The following is a 24133-nucleotide window of genomic DNA, read 5'->3' as shown; positions in this document are numbered from 1 at the left end:
TTTGCTTATTTACATTTCTTCCATCGAAATGAAACTTATTTATTTTATAGTAATTGATATTCATGAGTCATGCATGATGTATACTGTATATTTATTAAAGAAGTAAATCTGGAATATTATAAGTTGTAATATTTCCCTTAAAATTGTATGTCAAGAAGGATTGTAAGACTTAAAAAATATAAAAACATGCAAAATCATCATTAAAGTCTTAATGTTAGGGGTTGTTTGCTTATTAAGTTACATAAACAAACGAACCCCTTAGAATCCCCTCCTTCTCATTTCAAAATGGCTCGAATAAAGTGATTTATTGAAAATAGTTTCAAAATATTGAATTCGGCGGGAAATACTCTAGGAAGATTTATGGGATTTATTTGTTGGTTACAATGTGATTCGCTTCGATCATCAACATTGTATGCTAACATATATTGGAATAGCGTTTAACACCATATTGTATTAGTCTTTTCAAGTTTTACTAAACTTTTCATTATTATCGCATAGAATGATTGATTTTAAAATTTATTTTAGTCAGGAAGCAAACTAGAAAATGTGGCACACAATTATATATATAACTACTAACACGTACAATACGTGTCTAAAATAGTCAACAATAACTATTTTTTTTTGGCTTATTTTAAGTTACTTACTCATCGTTGATTCATCAACTGCTTTTTACATTCAGAAGTTCTGGAATGTTATTGATCAAACTATTTTTATAAGAATATACAATTTTGGGTATTGAAGATCTTACCCACATAGTAATAGCACTGTGTATTTTCGTTATCAACAGGGAATACTTCACTGACATGAATATTATAGACGTCCTCAAATTTTTCCATTTTTGAAGCACTTGGATGAATGAACAAAAGAGTTTATTTAATATTTCAAATTAAAATTCCTTCAAATGAGTTTATAAATACGAGCAAAAAGAAAAAGTGCTGCTTGCTTATTTATGAGAATTTTTTCAAAAAGAAAAGAAATATGAATTCGCATTGAATACAAAATGAGAAAAAAAGGTATAAAACTTTTCTTAATTGTTGATGATAAACACAATAGATTTAGTGAGTATTACGTTCGCTGCATGTATACATTACTTTGTGTTTTAGAAGTGAAATTTGAAACCTTTTAAAATTTAAAAAGAAAACCATGATGATGTTTAGGGGGTCTGCTGCTGTAATGTTTACTTTTGAAGGAATTATAAATATGCATCGTTAAACCTTCATCACTGGATTATTTTATTTTGTTTTTATTAATACATTATGACATGTATTGTTCATTTTCAATAAATGCATGCTACTTTGAATTTTTGTATCGTTTTCAATTACATTTTGACTAGAACTTGTTTCAAAAAGGGCAATTAGTCTCATTTCTTTCTATTTATTTTATGATTATTATTGTAACTTGTAAAGCAATGCCACTCTATTTTTTTATTCCTTTCTGTAAACAAGCTAAGAGTTTTTATTCATTTCATTTTTAGTATAATTTACAAATTTATTGCAGTTTTATTAGCTATTCTGTTTCTTTAATTTGATTGTAATGGCAAATTTGAAAAGAAAACTGTATCATATAAATTTTCCCGGGTAATTTTTACTCCCAATTTTTGAATTTTTTTTTTGAGAAAAATTGATAAAACTTGAATAAATATACAATAAATAATGTATATAAACACATTAGTTTTAAATTATTAATTAAAAGACATTTTTTCAGAAAAAAATTCTAAAAATTGAAAATTTTAAGTCAAAAAAAGTTTGGTTAAAATGTTTTTTATAATTCGGGAATATTCCCGTCAGATTTCGGGAATCGGGATACCCTACTCGTGATATCGAATTTTATTCAAGAGTCAAATTTCTCAGCATGTCTGCTTTTATATACAAAGCAAAATATCACTCTAGTGAGTAGACTACACGGTGTCATGGTGATGATATGAATAATGTTTTAATTCGTTTCGAGATTTTGTGTTTAATTCTATAAATTTCTTAGAAAAATGTAATCTTGGATTTATATCTTTACATCCCGAGCGACACAATTGATGATCCTTTAAGACAAACGGAGGCGGCTTTCGTTTGGTGTTGATAAAATAGATCCGTTCCGCAACCTTCTTGATTTGTATTGCTCGGGTATTTATATTTGATCACTTAATAACAATGACGATTGCGTGTTAAATACAGCCCACACAAAAATTTGATATATTAAAAGAACTACAGTAATTGAGTGCCCTAATTTTTTTAATCATCACTACATGTACATGCATTTTCACAGAAAATAAGAACAATTTAGATATTTTAGAATGAAAAAATGCAGAGAACAGAAGATAATTAGAAGAAATAATTAATTTTCTTGTGATGTCAGTTATAGATGTAATTTGCTTAGTAATTAGTCTTATAAATCCATTGTGAATTTACATGAATCAGAAATTATGCATTTTGCATGACAAAAACTTCACATATTATTAGAAGAGGCGAGTTGCATAGGTTATGATAAGTCGCATTTGCCTTGAATAGCCATCAACGCTGCAATTATTATATTTTTAATTTATCAAATGATAAATTGCACAATAACGAGCGCAAATTCTTCTGGTGTTCTAATAATCAAACTCACAAAAAGTAACTAGTATTTTAAGCTAGCGCATATGCAATGGAGAAACTCGTTGAACTACATTTTTAAAATTTTAATTGAATTTCATTCTTTTACTGTGACGCGCAACAAGAATAAAATGAATCAAAACATAAAAAAGAAGTAAATGATAAATTAAAATTTAATTGCAATTTTACTGACCATTCAAAATCCGCTCTCATTCATCGCTTCTTATTCCTATTCAGCATTTGAACTAAATATTTAAGGGGAGACAAATGAATGACGTTTGTGTACTTTTCTGTAGTGAACGGAAAAATATATAGGATTATATCCTTAAATCACAGTGCTTAATGCAAAATAATATTGAAATTAGGCTAACATAGAAAGACTTAGTCGGATTACACATGTGAAATTGTCATGCTAATCAAATTACAATGGTATTGATATAAAATTTCAAATCAGCCTTCCTCAAATGGCTTAAAAATACATTCCCGGAAAGAGGCTTTCTTTTAGTTGCTATTTATTAAATATATTTAATATTTTGTATCATAAATTAAAAATATATCTTAATGCTTAATGCACAAAAAGTGTATCTCGGAAACTTCCCTAAAACTTGAAACATAACATTGCCATAGGCACACTACTGACTAAGTTGATTGACATGTTACAACTCTGCATTGCTATGCTATTCAAAAATATAGCATTCCAATTCTATGATAGATAGTTTGAAGGGATATGTGTAGTATGCATTATCACCCGTTGTATATGGTAACAAAAGAATGAAACTATTGAACTATATTCTTTCAATAGGGACCTTTCTTTTTTATTATATCCTGTATTCTTTTCTATACATTTTCATCTAATTCATGAACTGTCATATAGTCCATAAATTTTAATATGATTTTTACGATCTAACGATCATGATGATGTTTTGCAACCAATATTTCAACTCAAAAATGTATTGGTACTTTCTTTTATTGAATTGCAATTGATGGAACGAATCAGTCAAGAAGTGAAAGTGAGGAGAATGGCTGAATTCTATAATTTCAAATAATGTTTTAAATCAAAAATTAAAAATCGTTCAAGAGGAAAGTTTGATAGATAAAAAGTAATTTTTAGCATCACATGCTTAATTTGGATTGTGAAATATTTCCACAAAAATTCTAGACATTCTTCAGGTTTTTTTACATTTTAAACCAGATTGCTTTGCATCTTCAAAAATACATTTGTTTTATAAATAGCTGAAGGGGAAAAATCCTTGAATGCTCTCTAATCGGTCAATAAACTGAAGATTTGAAGGAAGATATAATACAGGAAATGCTATATTTTGGCGTTTTTTTGAATAAAGGCTTTTGTTTGTTGATCACAAAATATTAAACATGAGAAATATTTTCTCCATTATTTCTCAATGTCTCCTTTGATTTAGACTGTAATTCAACCCCTTTTCCTTATTTATTATTTTTACCTTAGATTAATTCTTAGACTAAATAAAATAAAATAATGCATGACCTTGAGGGCATGAGCGGATTTCTAATAACAAAATAAGATTACACGATTGAAAATCTTAAAATAACAAGATCCAAGAAAATACTTGAAAAGAAGATACATTCATCGATGATCTTATACTTATGTCCTTCTTTCCTATCATTTCAGAATAATTTAACAATATTATAAATGACAATGTCATTAAATGAGAAACGAATGCTGGATCGCGAAGCATTGCGGACTGTGATCCAGCAATGGAACGCAAACCGATTAGATTTGTTTGAGTTATCAGAGCCAAGTGAAAATCTGGAATTTCATGGTGTAATGAGATTTTATTTTCAAGATGTTGGACAAAAAGTAGCAACTAAATGTATTCGAGTTCAATCTGACGCGACTGTTGCTGATGTGATTGAAACTCTGATTGAAAAATTCCGTCCTGATATGCGAATGTTATCCGTCCCAAATTATGCATTATATGAAGTTCATGCAAATGGCGAAGAAAGAAAATTAAATCCAGATGAGAAACCGCTACTGGTACAGCTTAATTGGCATGTCGATGATCGCGAAGGAAGATTTTTACTAAAAGATTTAGATCAGAAACCCACAGTAAGTTTTAAAGCTTATTTTTTTTATTATTTTCAATTATGTTACAATAAGGTACTAATAAAAAGAATTTATCTTTATTCACATTAAATTCGTCACAGACGTTAGACAGTACAGACACAAACTTTAAAAGAAAATTATCGAAACGTGAAAAGAAGGAGCAAAAGAAAAAAGAAAAATTGCAAAAACTTAATTCGAATGCTGACGAATCAGAAAATCATGTGGCTGAAAAATTGTATACTGGTAATTTAAAAGCATTTTTGGATCATTCAGAAGTTTAAAACCATTTGTCTTATTATAGAGCTTCCAGAGACATCATTTACTCGTTCAATATCAAATCCAGAAGCTGTCATGAGACGAAGACGTCAACAGAAACTTGAAAAGAAGTTACAACAATTTAGATCAAGAGATGGACAACCGGATACGGGAGGAACATTAAAAATTTATGGAGAGAGTTTGTGTCGAGAAGTGCCTTATAAAACACTATTATTGTCAATACGTGATTGTGCTCAAGCAGTTGTAAGAGAAATGTTATCAAAATATGGAATGGAAAAAACAGACGATCGTCACTTTTGTCTAGTTCAGGTAAGAAAGTAATTACCAAATAATAATCCAAATTTTTAAACAAATTATTATTTATTATTTTAGGTTAATAGTGATGGGTCTGAGTATATTCTTGACGACGATGAATGTCCTTTATCAATACTAATGAATCACCCGACGTCTAGAGGTAAGTCAATTTTACTACATTTTCAAAATAAGTACTGTAATCCAACTCCGTATGAATCAATACAAATGTTTAAGCCAAAACATTTGAAAGGTTTTCGAGCACTTTTTTTCACATTCCTAAATGTTTATGCATCGAGGTATGCATATCTTCAGTATTTTTAAATTATTTACCCTTAACTTACTTTATTGATAAATTTCATGATTAATATCATCAACTTTTGAGTAGTCAAGACAAAAAAGTTGCAGATCCAAGCATATTTGTATTTTAGGCAGGCGTATAGTAAAAATGATGAAAAACGTTTGAAAATTCAAACTCAACGGAAATTTTTCTTTTATTCAGTAGATCCATTTATTATCTATGTCATTCGATGGGATCACTTCTGGAACTTCTGTTGGGGTAGCAACCATTAAAAAAGAAAAACTAAACTTATTTTAGTTGTCAATATAGCTTGAATACAAAATAAGAATTGAGTCAGAAAAAGTTCTTAGATACTGCTCTTAAATATTTCATTTTGTGAGAAAAATATTCGGAGAATTCACATTTGAATTTACAAAAACAAAGAAGACGAAGAATGAGAAAATGTTCTTAATATCAAACAGTAAGAAAAGCTATCATGAGACTCAAGTAAACATATCATATTTCAAAAAACGAATACAAATACTTACACATGGTATTTAACCTTTCTTCATATTTTCCGCATTAAATTTTTTATCTCTTGAAGCGAAGGTCGGATATTGATTTTATTAAAGCTTTTGTTTGTCTCGAATTTCATAAAATGATTGAAGCGAAAAATTGTGTTATAAATTAAATTTTAATACATTTTCTCCCACTTTGGAACAACTTCTTTTTGCTCATACATTTTTCGCTCACATTTCTAGGGATGATAACATTATTGTATGAACGACTGAATTTTTTTGCCAAAAAATGCAAAATCAGTCGAGTTTGAAAGACAAGGTACTCATGCCTGGATAAATTTTCAAGTTTTAACACAGTACGGAAACAATGCTGACAAACTTTATTCTTTATTTTGTTGTATGTAAAAAATAGATTGAAATTTATAACAATGCAATTTTCCGAATTTCCACTCTTTCTCCATAATAAGGGAAATTCTCTCAATTTTCTCTTCTCTCATTTACAAACATTCTCGTCTCTTTTGTGTTTAAACTTCATTATAGAAGGAAAAAAAGGAAAATATACACACGAGAAAATCATCTGGCAGTCGTCGTAGAGAAAGAAGAAAATAAAATCGTTGTTCGGTTTGTGTTGAGAAAAGAAACGTTTCAATCAGAGAAAAAAAACGTTTTTTTCTTTTCAATTGTAAATAGTCAGTTTCAGTGATTATGTTCAGTTCGATGGTTGTGCGATGGTTAAGAAAAATCGCGCGCGAGCGGCACCATCGAAACAATATTTATTTAGATAAAATATTTATACAGTTAACAAGCAGTGAAAATATTAAGGCAAATTAAATCGTGTCTCTTTAATTTTCCTTCCTTCCTTCCTTCCATCCATCTATTGTGAAAAACTTTATTATTTATCCTCAAAATTCTCATTCTTTTACTTAATTCTACGAAGTAAATTCTTACTGTCTTACTGTTTCATCATGATTAATTTAAAGAAGCACTAGAAATAACGAGTAGGTGGTGGATAGAGGGAGAAAGAAAGAGAAGAATAAGCTAAAAAGGAAATTAAGTGATGCTTAACACACAGTACGAGCATAAAGTTTATGTGTTTTTATGAAAAAAGTTATCAATTGATCTCTAAAGTATATTTTCTCGTTATTCATTCGAGAGCTTTTCATGACTGTTCACGATTAAGCACACACATCCTCTCATAAAGTTTATAAACATAAATGGAAAAGAAGCAAGAGCTTCCTTGTTAAAGATAAGGAATTCACTTAAAAAAGTAGTAAATACAAGAGATTGTACGGTAAAGTGGTATACTTAATAAAGAGGAAAACATAAAATTTTAAATCATGTGAATGATAAATTGAAAAAGTTTACAAAACAGAAACTTAATGTATCCTTCCACTTGAGTTGTATTTAATGGACGTAAAATAGCTTTAAGTGTGCTATTCAATCAATATATCAAACATTTCACAAATAAAAAATAAATGATATTACTAAGGACATCCTTTTTCCCAAAAATATCGTTTATGTACATAAGGAAGTAGTACAATACAGCTCAAATTACTAGAATGAAAGTTCCTTTTTTCTTTGTTTTCGCATCAACTCAATTATTTAGGATAATATAACACACATTAACTTAAAAACTTTTATGTGGTCTACCCTATTCAGTAATTCATTTCAATTGAAGGACAAATCAGTTATTACTTAAAATTTCTTCAATATCGGGGTTACTTACTTAGCTAAACTTCATTTTGTTCGACACATTTACTTCGATAGGAAAGATAAAGTTTGCTGTTTCTTCAAAACATTTTCATTTTCATTTTCATTCAATTTAAGTTTATCGACGTCACTAAACCATATACATAGCGCCATGATAATGTCTATTCAGTGAATGTAGATAAAATAAAATATGTAAATGTTTATGAATCTACGATTTTCATTTCACTGACTAATCCTTTATCAATTAATATTATATTATATTGTGTTCATTTTTCATACTTTGAGTACATGCCAGCATGCTTTGCAAAGTAGAATTCTTTAATAATTTATTAAAGTTCATACATTTTTGCATGATAGAATTTTGAAATTTCTAGTTGCATTTTTAAAGTCTGGCAAGTTCAGTAATGTATAGTAATTTCATTAGGCAATGATAATTTAATTTTAACTAGGTAGAGAAATGGAAAATTTTGCATAAATTCGTATTTCCACCACAATAAGTGAAACGAATGTGAAAAATAATACTAATCTATTTAGATTTTATAAATATTTATCATGCTTGAGAATAACTGTATGGAGATTTAATTTCCTTTTTTTTTTTCATTGAAAATAAGATGTAAACACTTTTTCATTTCTATTGGATTTACAATTCTTTTTGTGCAAAATTTTTGAAAAACATTTTTGGATTAAAGCCTTTTTTAAGGAAGATTACCTTAAATTTCTACATGATGAAAAAGTCTAATCTTCATTAAATTTACGCTCTTGTTTTTCCTACATTTATGTATTTTTTGATCCCATCCTTATGAGTTTATTTACTGCGAAGAAAAAGAATGAAAATTTTACTTATTTTTCGTAATGTTATATTAATATTAAAGTAAACGTTTGTTTAAAGTTCATTATACAGACAAGAGCACTGCTCAAAATCCACTGAAAATATTTTCCAAACGTTTACGTCTCTTTTCCATTATCCTTTTAATATAATACATTTAGTTTAAACATAAATTGTTTTTGAACAGTCATGGCTGGATTTCTAGATTCTAGAAAGTCCAACAAAACTAGGTTAAAATGCTGAAATTGAGTAATTTTATTAGTAACTTTATCTACTCAAAATGGACATTAAAATAAAAAAGTGAATTTGGTGTAAAAAGTGAAATTAAATTTAATAAAAAAATACGAATTTCATAAAAATTTTTGGATATAAACACGAGATAGAGATATGCTTGATTGGGGTATACGAAGTAAGTATGCATCTACGTACATTTGAATAATTTAGAATTCAAACAAAAATCATCTCGTCTATTGCTACATAGATAAAATTTCTCTATTATTCTCATTTTAAGACATTTTTGATGAATGAATAAACTGAACAGTTATTAGAAATCTCCAGAGCACTTCCTACTTTTTGCATAATAAACAAGTTTATTCTAAATTTAAATCTATAAATTTATTCAAAATTTGATTTGAATGGAAATGCTCGATGGATCTACAAGAACTAAATATATACTAAATCCTACTAAGTTTAGACCTTTGTCTAAAAAACAGCTGTAATTAAATATTGTCAAAGCTACAATAGTCATTCCATTTTCTTTGCTTAATATTAGGTCGCCATTTAGTCATTAGTTTTAATTTCCCTCGTGGTGAAATTTCCTTTCCTTTCCGGTTGCTATTCGTAAATCTTCATCAGGATCTACATGAAGCTAGTTTACTCACTTTAAATCTCTTGTTGATATTTAGATCCTCACAATTTGTGTTTTATTTATCTTAAAAATTAGTAGAAAGTCGAGGGTGAAGTTATCAAAATTTGGGGGTGCGATAGATGTAATGAGTAAATTAATTGATTAAAACTCGTCGTCTGTAATGAAATAGAACATAGAAATCGATAATTTTTGTTTTTATGTCAAGCATTTGTTGAAAAAAGTAAAGTTTGTCCTTGTTGTAATTCTTCATTGTGTCCATGTCAATACTTTTATACCAAACTTTTTCGATCGATGTTACGCTTTTCTGAAAGATACAATAAAATATTGAATTGATAGGTTTTAAAACCTGACAATGTTATGAAACCATAAAAGAACAAGAAATACTGATACTTCTTATGATGTACCATTACATTATCAGTTTGCCGAAGGAAACTCAAAAGAAATATACCTTCCACATCATTCCCTCGTCCTTACATGAATGAATTCATAACTACATTGACTGATGTAAATTTAAGTACTGTAATGAAAAATATGAACAGAAAAAAGAGAAGTTCGGTTTCGTGCTCTTTCTCACATTTCCATTGCTTTTATTATTGTGTCATAAGCTTTTTTCTTTTCTTTGTGTGCTTTGGCATACAATAATAGCTTTGTAGTGAGCTTCTTGCCTACATTTTTCAGTTAACATTCTTACAGAGACACGATGCGAGGAGTTGGAAACGACATGTGAGGATATTAGAAGTATAGAAAATAATAATAATAAAAAAATAACCGAGTAAAAACAAAAGTTCTTGAAGCAATTGGTGCTTTCAACGTCATAGAATCGCATACCATTGTTAATTCAAGTTCATCAGAAAAACAAGTGTTCGGCAAGGTGCTTTTCATTTGTTTAAAAGGTCGGCATAGACTAAGTTTAAACTTTTTCTTTAATATTATCTTTAAAGTTTGCATTAGTGTGAAAAAAAAACATTCGAGTATTTGAGTATATACAAAATTTGAAAAAGTACTGTGGATGTGGTGTCAAAAAATATAATTTTTTTTGTCTCATTGAATCTAATGAATTCAAACGAATCCATATAGTTTATTATTTTTTACCATAAAGTGTTCAAATGGAAGTAAATAATCATTCAAATAGAAGGTTCTGTCAGTTTCAATCATTATTGAATGAGTACCTTATATTACAAAATTCACTGGTTGTTGTCAACATCATTTGCGTTAATAAGGATTAAGGAAGATAATAAATATCTGAGGTATATGTGAAAAATCCTGTCGAATTTGAAATATTTATCAAAATAATGGAACTATAGTGAAAAATTAATTACGACCTTGTTGCATTCTGATATCACAATAAACATGTGCTTTAATCAAAAAATCATTCCTACATGTTCCATTTCATGTCGATGATTATAATTTATCTGATTGGTTTCATCGCACTTAATTCCTCGAATTAATTTTTAATTATTAAAAATTTCTCGGTTTCTTAGCTTCAAATAATTGAAAAATGTGAATATTCAATATTAAAAACTGTTCTTTTTATGGATTTTAGGAATAAAAAATCTTTTACGAACCATGGGAATTTAAATAATTCAAACCCATTTTTCTTTATGATACAATATTAAACACATGGCTCACTAAAATATTATACAGCACATTTTCATTTTGTTTTCATATGTGAAAATTCATTTTCATTCACTCATTACAATGTGTCGAATGATTCATACATTGCTGTTGAATGAGTTTAATTTAAAAGTGACGTCACAGTTGTGTTCAATTTTTCAATTTTAAGTATCAAATATCTTATAATATCACTTCCAACTGTGCTTGCGAGGTTGTTCTTAGGTTTGTTCTATTAGCTTCTATTTAGTGATTCAGTGACTTAAAGTTTACATTACGTTGCCGTCAGGGCAATTTCTCAATTTGTCATTAACATGACGACTTAGCGATTACATTATGCTGCTCGGTTACTAAAACAAATTTACACAATACATCACATTTACGGTTGAAAATTGGATTTATAAAAAACCAAACCAACTTTTGCACTTTATTATAGACTTAAAATAAAAATGTGAAAAAATCTGTGTCACCGGCTTTATTGATTTTATACATTATTTATACAATATATCCTTTTTTTATACACTTTTTCGTGCCAATTTCAATTTCGATCGAAAAACAAAATTAAATATATTTTTAAAGCTCTCTTTGATATGAAGATTAGCTTTTATTTTTGCTGACGACATTTTGAGTAATGTCCTAATTGAATTAAATTTGCAATTTGTCGAAATTATATTAAACTTGAATGGCAACTCTATTGTTAGAATATATTAATAATTGATAGTAATTGATTCAATATTATCTTCTTATTCTCGTCAATATAGGATCCATTATGTTTCATGTCCGTCGACGTCCAGCTGATTCACAACCACGACGACGGAAGAAAAAGCCACTCGGAATAAGCAATGGGAGCGGTAATATGACTGCAGAACGTGAAGGCCCAATGCTCGTAGAAATCACACATTCGGGAGATGGCGGTCGTCGTGTTAAATTAACTATTGAGCCCATTGAAGTAGGCTCGGCAAATACAAATGCTTTACAATTATTTGGACCATCAATACAGCCACGCCATTGCTTGATATCATTGCACGAGGGTGTATGTACTGTGACACCGCTTCATGCTGATGGTTTAACATTTGTTAATGGACATCATATAACACAACCAACAATACTACATGTAAGTCAATATTATGCACATACATATTATTTTTTATTGTGTCATAACGATTTGGAATGGAAAACGTTTTCCCAGATGACATCCTTTTTTCCGAACTAATCTAAGTTTAAAACACAATAAAAACATCAGTTTGAACTTGCACAAACAAAAAATAAAATGTATAGAAGAAATGCGTTAATGAAAATTTTTATATTTCTTTGTATTCTGAAATCTCTTTACAAAAATGAGCAGAAAGTAATGTTGAAAGGAAAAGACGAGTAAAGAGAAACTTTCGTCTGTTTACATTAAAAATCAGTCGTTATAATGAAATTTATTTTTCTTTTCATATTTTATTTATAGAATGGATCGGTAGTGATGTTTGGAAGAACGGCATCATATCGCTTTGTTGATGTTCCATCTGATGGACGTTATAATTTAGCGTTATCACAATCTCAATTAGATTCAGCCTATTTGTATGAGAGGTGAGTAATATCAAGGATTTTTTCAATTAAGGAGACTGGGGTGCATGTTTTACTAGCTATATACTTTCCTATGACACAAAATTTGATTGACTCTCAGCATGTTGTCGTTATGCTGTTGACCACATCTTTTGCTACTTTTCTCTCTTCCTTTCTCTCTCAACTATTTCTATATTTTTCTGTGATGAAAAAAATAATTATTGATTTATTAGCCCTCATGTGTCTTAATAATTTTCATGATTGGCATTTATTTTGTACGTGACTAAAGAAAACCTTCTTCATAGAATGTAATTACATTTGATGACACTTTATTATATTTAAACCTCCAACTGATAATCTGATAGATCACAAGCTACTGCTTTTACGTTGTACAATACTAATGATATTATGTTTGTATACTGTAAATGCTGATGTATAAATGCCAAACTTTTCACGGAATTTCCTTTATTCAAATGAAGTCTAAATCATCTTGGTTTATGTTGTAAAATATGTAAAAACATTGGTGTACATTAAAGAGCTTATTTTATGTCAATTCTTATTATTTTTATTATTTTTCATATTGCTTGTCATTATTTATTTTATTTATTTTTTATTGTTTTATCATTTTTTCTTCAATCCATGTCAATGTGTATCGTCAATGTTACCATCATAAAAATTTATAATCATGTATCACATCACAAACATTTCATAAATGCATAATAAAATTAAACATTAGTCGATCTGCCACAAATCCTCCATCATGGCATGAAGATGAAGACACTAGCATATCGAGTTCAAACTACACAAATAAAAAGCAACAAGCAATTCCACAAAAAGCAATGCAAATGACACAGCAACAACCACAGCAAGTAATAACCCATTCACAACAGCAGCACAGTCCAGGAAGTAATGAACTCAAACTAACAGCACAGCAATCAAGTGATGATAAATCAATGTTTGATAATGACGCAGGAAATATTGAGAATGAAACTAAATCAGTGTCGAGTATGAGGAGTCAGGACAGGTGATAAATTCACTCCACGTTTAAACGCCTTTTTTATTATCCCTTATTTCTAACTTTATATAAATTATAGCTGTCACTATTTTTTTTTTTTTGTTCGATGTACTTGTTTTGTTGTTTTTGTTAAATGTTTAATATTGTTTTAAAGTTGGGAAAAGCTCGTCATATCGCGAACTAACGATTTATTTTAATATGAATATCGAACCAAAACTTATAAAATTATTTATTTTCTTCCTTCCTCAGTCGTTCTCAATCGTTCGCAAAACAGTCAGCAGGAATGTCTGCTACCCCAACAATGTTGGAACAGCAAGGACAAGAAGCAATATTGCCGGCAGTTCTTGAATTCCCCGAGCATAGCCAAGAACAATTTTTGAAATCTGTTATTACAGAACTAGACGTTAATGCACCGAATTTTAAACTCGCTCCTGTGTATACACTTTATTTGTGTGCAAGATATCGTGCATCTACTCATTATCGTCCAGATTTACAACCGACTGAACGAGCTCATAAATTAACCGTGTTCTTGCATCATGTCGCAAATTTGATTCATAATATCATTCAAGAGAAATATAATGACCCGAAAATTTTATCATTCTGGATGGCAAATAGCAGTGAATTTCTACATTTTCTAAAATCAGATCGTCATATATCTGCATTTAGTGTGCAAGCACAGGAAGTTTTAGCTGAATGTGTACAGGCTGCATTTCAAAATCTCGTATCAATTTTTCATTCAGAATTATCACAAACGTTAAATCAATTCCTGTCTGAGAATATAGATCATGATTCTGCAGCTGGTCTTGTTTTATCCGTTCTTGGCTCCGCTATGGCACTTCTAAGAAGATGTCGAGTAAATGCGGCGCTTACAATTCAATTGTTTTCTCAACTATTCCACTATATCAATGTTGTTTGTTTTAATAAGGTAAGCATATAGGAAGGAGCAAATTTTTATATTTTACTAATTTTTTATCCCAACAGTTTGTAACGACGTCACACATGTGCACTAGTACATGGGGTAAAGCATTAAGCGATCGTTTGGCACTGCTTGAATTATGGGCAGAAAAGCAAGGCCTAGAATTAGCAGCTGATTGCCATTTAGCGAAAATAAATCAATGTGCAGAGTTTCTTCAAGCACCAAAAACATCCGTCACAGAAGTTCAACAATTAGCATGTTCATGCTTTCGATTAAATTCATTACAAATGGCATCATTACTTTCACAAGAAACAATTTCTCGCGCACTGATTGATGCAACAGTTAGAATGGCAGAATCCGTTGCTGATGAATTGACTCGAGCAGATGGACGTGAAATTCGATTGGAGGAATCTCCAGATTTACCATTAGCATTGTTATTGCCAGTTGATGGATTTAGTTGTGATGTGGTTCGTGGAATTCCTGCTGGTTTAGTGGACTTTTTATCACAATTTCAATCTGCTGGATGGTGTCGTCTTGCTTCACAACCAACAAGCATAGGATTGTGGACTGTGTATATGCATCAATTCAATGTAAGTAGAATTAAATTTATTTTTGTTTACGATTTAATATTTGGTATTTTATTATTCAGCAGGGTCGTTCTCCAAGCGTCATGTCAACAAAAATGCCACAACCGGAAGTTCAAACAATAAAGCTTCATAAAAATTCAAATGGAATGGGGCTTTCAATCGTTGCCGCTAAAGGCGCTGGACAAGTAAGAATTTTGTTTCTTTATTTTTGTAAAAACTTATTCCTGAAATTCTTTTTAAATAGGAACGTTTGGGAATTTATATAAAATCTGTTGTGGCCGGAGGTGCAGCCGATGCAGATGGACGATTACAAGCTGGCGATCAATTACTGCGAGTCGATGGACAAAGTTTGATTGGTATCACACAAGAACGTGCTGCCGACTATTTAGTTAGAACAGGCCCAATCGTCACATTGGAAGTTGCCAAACAAGGTAAAATTTAACGAGAATATTATTCGACATAAAGCAATTTAATGTTTTATTCAATGCCTTAGGTGCCATTTTTCATGGTTTGGCAACGCTTCTTCAACAACCAAGTCCCGTAATTCAAAGAGGTAAGACTTTCTGTTTTTTGTATATTGTGTTTTTTTCTCTAGAATATTTCGTGCTGTATTGCTATTTAGCAAAATGAAGATTTATTATTAGAAATATACTAACAGAAGTAAAATTTTGCTCATGGTTCTTTATTCAATGCTAACAAAGTTTTCTGTCGATTTGTTTCTTCTTTCTCCCGTATCTTTTCTTCTCTTATTTTCTTTCTCACATGCTTATCGAATAATAATCATATTAATATTATTATTAATAATAATGGGAATGCTTGCATTTTTCTTCATGTGTGATTAAAAAATGTTTTGTATAAAAAGATGATGATATATATCGATCTGATTCTGATGAAAATATTCGTCGTTATCGATTAGGTCATGTACCAATTACGTCGTCCTATCAAAAACAGCATCTCAACCCACGTCCTTCGAGTACCTTATCGCTCAATCAATTAAATTCTCGTAGATGCTCTAATCCTGATATTTATCCCGGAACTCGTCGTTATAGCACATCTTATTCAGATGAAGATATTTTATCGAATGATCAATTAGATCAAATTCATTTTGATCCGCGGTATCGGGATTATCGTTCAGCATCAAGTCTAAATAATTCAAATTGTCGTACTCGTAGCAATAGTTTACATTCAATGGCCAGTACTGGTAATATAATAGTGCCACAATATCAACCGTTTAGAAGAGTATCAAGTCAGTCGCCACCTTTAATAGCTCCATTGATTCCACAAAAACGGTGGGATACTAATCCATCAATTTTTATCGAAGAATATCGTGATGACGAAGCACACAAGTCTGAATCAATGAAAAGTGAGAATGAAAAAACGTCAAAAGAAACTCTTTGTACGAGCAATGATTCCTTACAACCAGCTTTAAGTGTACATGATATTAAGTCGTTTGGAGATTTAACTGAAATTCCTTTTATTGACGACGATTCAAATGAGTTTGTGCCATGTCGTGTTCAAAGTAGTGATGAGATAGTTCCGAAAAAGGAATCAATGAATACATGCAGAAAGACCGTTAGTTTTGACATGTTAAAGAGTGGACCATCGCAGCAATGCTTATATAGCTCAGCTAGCAATGGTAAAAATTTCCCCAAACTTCCCCACAAGAAATTTGATAACACTGATAAAAATAAAAATAATACTCCCCAATTGTTTCATGCTTCCAAATGTACAACTAATCCTTCCTTTCATACTTCCTGCTCTTCAACGCATCAACATCATTTTCATCACTGTCATAATAACAACATCAATAATAATATTTCCTCTCAACATGCATCTAGAGCAATAAGTAATGTGAGACGTACAAAGGATGGTTATGTGATACGTTCACAATCAGTTCCCAAATCTAAATTTTCATCATTATCGTCTAATGATGACCATTGTACCTTAATTGATAAGTTAATTAAAATTAAAATGGAAGAAAAGTACCAAGACGAGCGTGAACAAATTAAACTAAAACACCAGCATGATAACAATCATGATAAAAAGTTAGATTTAAAAAATTACAAAATTAAATGGGATGAAATTAATCGCAATGAAAATGACAAAATATGCTCTGGAAAAGTAAAAGCCTTAACATCCTATTTTAATTCATTACCTTTTATGTCAACTGAATGTAATTGCATAAATATAATTCATCAATCAACACCAAATTTATCAATCATGTCCAATAGTGATAATAATAAACTGTCTCATGATGAAATGGCAATTGTGCGTAAACAATTGAAGGAATGGAGCGAGTATAGGCTGAAAAAATCTCCTAAATCTACTAAAGATAAATTAGTATGTACGTTTATGCAGGATGTAACATCATCTCCCATTATATGCCTAGACAATGAACTTTATGGTGACTGTAAGCAATATCACGAGATTTTAAACCGATTAGATAAAATTAAGAGGAAGAAAAGTCATCAATCAAGTTTATCAGATCTTACTGACATTGATTATAAAAATATTCCGAAATTGCCAGAATGCTTAACAAAATCAACACATTGCCAGTCAAAATGTGCAAATATTGAGAATATAGCTCCATTTTCGTATAATTTTGGAAAGCACAAATGTCGATCGCCATGCTACAACCTTAAAAGAGATTTGGAGAAACAGTGCAAAAAGAAAAGCTCAAAATCAAAATCGACGATAACAGGTCATCAAAAGCCACAACAGAACCATCAAAAGCATGACGATGACAATGAAAGCCTAATAATTTGACACAGTAGGATGCATCTTCCAATATTTTTTTGATGTTTATCTTCCGTTATTAATCTCCTTGATTTTGGTTTATTGTAAATCTCTCTCATTCTCTTATCTTTTGATGACTATACTTCGATTGCTTTTTAATATCATTGATGCACAATGTCGAACTTTTTATGATATTTTCATTTTTATAGCTCTTCCTTTGCTTCGTTTTAACTTTTCCAACATTGATTTTTTTGGTTTTTGACTTTAAAGGCTGATGAATAAATAAAATTCAATCAATTCTTTAATTAATGTTTTGCACAAGTTCGCTCACTTGACGTTTAATTTATTATCCTTTTTATCTTCTGTAAATCATTTTCCGTAGCCGTCCAAAACGGATATAGTTCCGTGATTTACTCAGTTATGTGTTTATTTACCTTACAATCATTGACCTTTGCGAAATTAGTTTTCACAAATTTATTGGTTTAGTTATTTATCTTACTGTTTATGCTTTGGGACGAAAAATAATGAATTTATTTGTCTTGGCTGCAAGCACAGCTATTCGACCGAGACAAATAATTCTCAATTGTGATATCTTCACAGATTATTCAGCTATAGGGTACAAAAACCCATCAAAGCTTGATGAATGAAAATGTACGTAACCCGCAAAGTGCTGTTGCTATGGGGATTATAGTATAAGTCTTCTCTTATTTAAAGTAGAGCTTCTGATGACTGTCTGTTTTAAACTTTGACATTTTTGTAACATGTAATTCATGAACATCAACATTGCATCACACATCCTGAGATTTTATTACAATGAATGGAGACTTGTTCTTGGAAAATCAATATCCAATAGTTCACTCAGATTGACTTTTGTTGATGCATTATACATTAACTTTATAATCAATTAAATTCGATTTTTTATGCCATTATCAAGAATCTTTACAAATAGGAAAATATGGTTAAAAATCATTTTAAAAGTACTTTAAATTACGTTGGTTATGCTGAAAATTCTAATGAAAAGTGAAAAAACATGTAGCGTGATGTGGAACCACATCGAGGCAATTGTTATGATATAAAATTTTAATGAGCATTTATGTAGAATGCATGTAGTATGATTTTTATTATTGTTGCTATTTACCCTTATTCTGTATTGTGTAGTGTGACAAGTGCACAGCTTATGAAACTAATAAACGGAATTTTGGATGAGCTTTTTTTCAATTTATTTGCTACATAATTGTTACTATCTTTATTGTGCTTTTATGTATTTTTCATGGATTTATGTGTTTGGAAAACGAAAATTAATGAATGTATTTTCTTTTATTAGGAGGTCGTAGAATGTCTGAGAGAGACATGACCAAAGTTGGTGCTGAAGCAAAACCACCAATAGCAGGTTCTCAACTCTTAAATAGCAAGTCTGTTCCAGCATTACACCATATTGGTATGTAAATCAATTTATCGCCATGTACTTTTTCTTAATAAATAACCTTTCTTACAGGAAATGCAAGCAATAAGTCGAAAAGCACACAGAATTTGACAGCGCAAAGCAGTAGTAGTGCAGGAAATATCAATACATCGGCAAATGATCAAGGCTTTTACCAAAATCTAAGCGTATATCGTCAGCAAAATCAAAGTCATCCAAATCTTGGAGATAAGTAAGTTTATTAAGCTTTTAATCTATGTTATTGTCAAATTGTTACATTTTTATGTTGTGACTAAATGCTCATAAACTATATACATTTTTATAGCCGTTCAATGAATCATCAGGTGACTCCTCAAGTTGCACAAATGGGTAATAGCATGGGAAACAGTAGTAATGTACCAACAACGATCAATTCGATGAACCGTCCAACATCTGCCTATTTTAATAGTAGCAATAATAGCAATGTAATGAATTTATCATCTACGCCCAGCATTCCTAACACAACTCAAAGCACTAGCACGGGTAATTTGATGGGATTTAATCATAATAACACCAATAATATGATGCCTACACCTGCACAACAACATCTTTCGCATCCAAACTTAGGTGGAATGTCGAATGCATCGTCGTCAATAACTAATTCACCCATAACACCGCATAGACCACCTATTATGCCAAATAAAATGACACAACAAAATGTAGGTTTCATTAGAGATGCACGAATGAATACTCAACAACAAATGATGGCACCATCAATGCCAAATATTGCGCACACAAGTAGTGGATACGCTACAAACATTCCAGCAAGTCAAAGTATGCAAAGTGTTAACCAAATTCCTGGCAATTATTACATGCCTCAGCAACAATTCCAAGATCCTGTTCAACAAATGCAATATCAACAGCAACAACAGCATAATCCACAATTGTCACCAAATCATCAAGCATCTCTTCTTCGCGGTACTGCTAAAATGGCTGAAATGGGAGAATTATTGAAGCGTCAACAACGTAATCATCCAATAAATGGACCAATTCCATTTGCAAATTCAATGGATAATATTCACATTCCACAATCAAATATGCCTCCTCCACAAATGTTATCGCCAAATACTCAAAATCGACAAGTTTTTCATCCACAAAGCCCACAAAAACAATTAGCACCTAATACTGCACCAAAACCACAGGTAAAAGCACAATTTCACACGTTTTTAATTCCATTCACATTACAAATTCCTTAATTTCAAAATTTAAAATTGAATATTTTGATTTCTAATATTTCATGGACATTATTTTTGTAGCGTATTGAGGACCAACCTCCACTTCCGCCCACATCCACGCATCCTTTATTTAAGAACGGAACTCCTCAACAATCATCGTCGCAAGTTGCACCAGCATTAAATTATAGTGCAACGGAAGCACCAAAAACTGCACTTTATCCAACGCAGCCAAATACTGGAAAAAATGCACCAGCATCAAATCCTTGGGAACGAGAGGAGAGAGAAAAGGAACTAGAAATAAGACGTGAACAAATTCGTCAGTGGAGAGATCAACAGATCGTTGAACTTTCACTTCAACCGTCGAGAACACCACAACAAGAAGAGCAATTAAAGACATTAGTTCTTGAGCGGGATTTTGAGAGGCGAGCACAAGAAGAAGAGAATGAAGAAGAAAATGATATGCAATATCAAAAAAATAACAGTGCCGTTCAAGAAGTTTTACGTCTTCAGTCAAATTCAGTCAATCCTAGTCAAATTACTGTCCCAACAACTCGTCTCAAGCAAGTTGATATTAAAACAACACCGACAAATATTTCGCCAGCATCATCTGATATTTCACCAATAGCAACAGATAACATTTCACAATCAACATTACCACCGCCTGTTCAACCGAAAAGTATTTTAAAATCAACTAACGCATATAATAATAGTAATCCATCATCGCCTTCAAAACACGGAAAGGTAACAAGTTTTGCATCGCAACACCATATTGACACAAAGACTCAAAATCTAACAGAAATTACAATGAATAATACAAATGCAAATCAAATGCTAACTCAGTTAAATAAAGAAATGAATGAGTTGACAATCGAATATCAATCAGACGAGCAAAACAATCCTCCACCTCCACCACCCGAGAGAGGAAGTTCATTTGCTGTGATGCAGCATCAGAAAATAAGAAGTAGTGGAACTTTCCAAAAATTATCATTTAATGAACATCCAATCATTACAAATACTAATACTAAATATATAACATCTAATGAACATTCTCCTATGTTATCACCAACTACAATGACTGGCCCCGGGAATTTCACAGCTCATCAAATTCAGCAACAATTGAATCTTATTAACAACAATAACAACAATGCAATGCCATTCATTAGAGACAATAAACGTGTTTCATTTCATGATCATGAAAATAATAATACATACGATATGTCATCATCATCGGAGCATGATTTATCAGCTATTCGTGAGGATCCTAGTGTGAGTTTTGAATTGATTTTTCTCTGATTTTATTGTTATTATAATCTTTTCTACCTCTTTATACAGAGATTTCTTGATGAGACAACAGCCATGCTGCAAAGTCCACAAACACCAGAAATGTCAGACACAAATTGGAGTGGTGGAATGCAATCAACGCCAGGCGTAATTGGGGCTCAAGAAGTTTATCGGTAATTATATTACAAAATCTCATTTGGGTTCACTTTTTAAAAGTTCTTTGAGTTGCATCACTATGTGACCGTAATATGATTCGTATGTCCTTTGTAAAAAAGAATCTGCTTAGTAATTAGTAAGACTAATTAGACACTTCTGTCTTCAAGTTCAACCCCTTTTATTATCAGTTGAAATTCTCATGCAAATCAATTATATTTTATCGTCAAGTTAATTATATTTTGTACTTAAAAGCAACAAAGCATATATAATCTTCATTTATTATAATGCTCTTTTCCGATCCTTTTAAAAATTCAAAGGGTTGTTTTTAATATCTCTCAAGGATACAATTCTACTTGATAAGAGGCGGTTTTCAGATCGTTGATTTACAAATTTATATATTGCTGGTATTTGATGTACTTATCATAGGCGTACCCAAGAATTTTTTGATGGCATTTATGAAGCAAAAGTTATGGAACACTTAATTATGTTCATAAACACATCTGGATTGCTTAAAAGTCCTAACCAAATAACTTTTAATGCTTCACTTAAAGGAATCATTAATAATTATTCTAGAATGCTCCTTTCTAAGCTTTAATGAATAAATATTTAAATGGGTAATTCCTTTTTATGATATCATCATATTCTTGGTTTATCGCCTTTCCCAAACAGTTTCGTGTCACAATATTTTATGGGTTATTAATGTTCAAAATGTCAATATTAAATTTAATTCTCTTATTTTATTTTACAGTGATCCACGTCAAAGACGTTTAGCTGAACAGCAACAAAAGAAAACGGAAACACCAGTACCCGAAAAATTGTCATTTAAGGAAAAGATGAAAATGTTTGCGCTTGAATCAGGCGAAGATAACACTCCAAAAGATAAATTGAAAATTTCTCGTGCACAACGTGATATTGACGCTGTTCATTAATATCGTCCATCCTTTGTTCCCTTTTTAAAAGGGAATTTACTTATTGTGTGTTATGTAGAGTATGTAGTTTAGAGATTTAAAATAACTATGCAATGTGACATAAGTTGTGTCATTTTAAAGTAGAAGATTTGCTGGTTAAGAAAAAAATGAATAAGCATAAATGGGACATATTATTAAACAGTCGTTCGAATATCATAACAATTGAAAATAAATATATTTAAATGATTCGCGGTGCGATAAATAATTAATTAAACAATGAATATAATCTTATTATATGAACCGGAGAAGCAATGTTATATAATTAACACAAAAGTGCTACTTAAATAACACGACATGATTCATCTATTGTATTATGTGTGGAACTTTCAAAAGGATTCCTTTTCATGTCATCTATCTATATCTTTCAGAATGACCGAAATGTCATTTTTAATTATTATTGATACAATTATCACTATTTTTTAATGAGATTTAAAAAAAAAACCCTCTAAATATTAAATATGCACTATTATCGACACTTAAAGAGAAGGAAAGAAAAACTTTATAAAAAATGAGAAACATATCTTGATAACGTTATAATAATTATTATAATAATAAATAACTTGATGTAACTATGAGAAACATTATCTGTGGACCAAATTTTTATGAAAAAAACTATTTAAATAAATGAATAAGAGTTATGCCTGATGACTTGAATTGATGATTTTATTCATCTTTTTTAAGTATTTATATTTACTTCTTAGGATTCTGATCATTTTCAACCATAATGAACAGCAGTATGCCTATTTTTTAATACCATTTTTTCTACGTATTATCCCAACACAAACACTAGATTTCCCTCCACGAAAAAGTTAGACGTAATTTATTAACAGGATGGTATAACAATTTAAAAAGTATTTTTAAAAAGCTCTTGATGTAAAATTTCAAGCATAACGTTAGACTGCGTTACGACATTGTTAATTATGTCTTTATTATTTGTTACTATCCTTTTCATTAATTATCAATATTATTTTTATTATTTCTAAAGAATTGGAAGTTTTGCATAATTGTAAGGAAGCATTTTAATCAAAAAAAGGCATTACCCCAATTATTTCCAATCCTTTTAATTACACAATCTATTCTGTTGAATATTGAACAAAACACACTTTATTAATTAATAAATTTAAAACCATGATACGAGAATCAAACATTCTATACTATGAAGAAGTAAACTCATATTTTTTATTCTAATTTTATTATCAGCGTTATTTTTATGTACATGAAAAATCATTTAATTAAATAAAAAAAAAAGT

General features: G+C 30.4%; 2 protein-coding genes and 1 long non-coding RNA gene across 8 annotated transcripts in view; 2 read left to right on the top strand and 1 right to left on the bottom strand.

Moving 5' to 3' along the window:
- cno (adherens junction formation factor afadin) overlaps nucleotides 1-23531 on the top strand; it is a 29603-nt gene extending 6072 nt beyond the window's left edge. For 2 of the 6 annotated variants that reach the window (XM_070635126.1, XM_070635125.1), the window contains exons 2-19: nucleotides 4225-4662; nucleotides 4761-4902; nucleotides 4961-5244; nucleotides 5308-5389; nucleotides 11801-12153; nucleotides 12493-12614; nucleotides 13327-13614; nucleotides 13855-14530; nucleotides 14587-15111; nucleotides 15171-15293; nucleotides 15353-15539; nucleotides 15602-15661; nucleotides 19169-19282; nucleotides 19340-19496; nucleotides 19590-20445; nucleotides 20560-21744; nucleotides 21811-21932; nucleotides 22664-23531. In XM_070635126.1, coding sequence (XP_070491227.1) covers nucleotides 4246-4662; nucleotides 4761-4902; nucleotides 4961-5244; nucleotides 5308-5389; nucleotides 11801-12153; nucleotides 12493-12614; nucleotides 13327-13614; nucleotides 13855-14530; nucleotides 14587-15111; nucleotides 15171-15293; nucleotides 15353-15539; nucleotides 15602-15661; nucleotides 19169-19282; nucleotides 19340-19496; nucleotides 19590-20445; nucleotides 20560-21744; nucleotides 21811-21932; nucleotides 22664-22844 — 5874 coding nt within the window. In that variant the 5' untranslated portion in view covers nucleotides 4225-4245 and the 3' untranslated portion in view covers nucleotides 22845-23531. Of the gene's footprint in view, nucleotides 1-4224; nucleotides 4663-4760; nucleotides 4903-4960; nucleotides 5245-5307; nucleotides 5390-6699; nucleotides 6847-8747; nucleotides 8970-11800; nucleotides 12154-12492; nucleotides 12615-13326; nucleotides 13615-13854; nucleotides 14531-14586; nucleotides 15112-15170; nucleotides 15294-15352; nucleotides 15540-15601; nucleotides 15662-19168; nucleotides 19283-19339; nucleotides 19497-19589; nucleotides 20446-20559; nucleotides 21745-21810; nucleotides 21933-22663 lie in introns of those variants that run through there. The other 4 variants (XM_070635127.1, XM_070635128.1, XM_070635130.1 and 1 more) reach the window with 4 other exon arrangements.
- Nucleotides 9461-9929, bottom strand: LOC139086552 (uncharacterized). Its single transcript, XR_011544033.1, has 2 exons — nucleotides 9877-9929; nucleotides 9461-9732 (listed from the first exon to the last, which is right to left on the bottom strand). It is a non-coding gene; the product is annotated as an uncharacterized lncRNA (long non-coding RNA).
- Nucleotides 15676-17063, top strand: LOC139086615 (uncharacterized). Its single transcript, XM_070635131.1, has 2 exons — nucleotides 15676-16744; nucleotides 16947-17063. The coding sequence occupies exons 1-2, from the start codon at nucleotides 16297-16299 to the stop codon at nucleotides 16952-16954; spliced, it is 456 nt and encodes a 151-aa protein (XP_070491232.1). The 5' UTR covers nucleotides 15676-16296; the 3' UTR covers nucleotides 16955-17063.
- Nucleotides 23532-24133: the final 602 nt, after the last annotated feature.

Source organism: Chironomus tepperi, unplaced genomic scaffold (assembly GCF_022539635.2).
Source record: "Chironomus tepperi strain 1889 unplaced genomic scaffold, CSIRO-AGI_Ctep_v1 contig_85, whole genome shotgun sequence".
NCBI classification, from domain to species: Eukaryota; Metazoa; Arthropoda; class Insecta; order Diptera; family Chironomidae; genus Chironomus; species Chironomus tepperi.
This window is presented reverse-complemented; position numbering and strand designations above follow the sequence as displayed.

Coding starts and splice junctions, on each gene's coding strand:
- LOC139086615 (XM_070635131.1), top strand. CDS start 16,297: ATGGCCAGTACTGGTAATATAATAGTGCCACAATATCAACCGTTTAGA.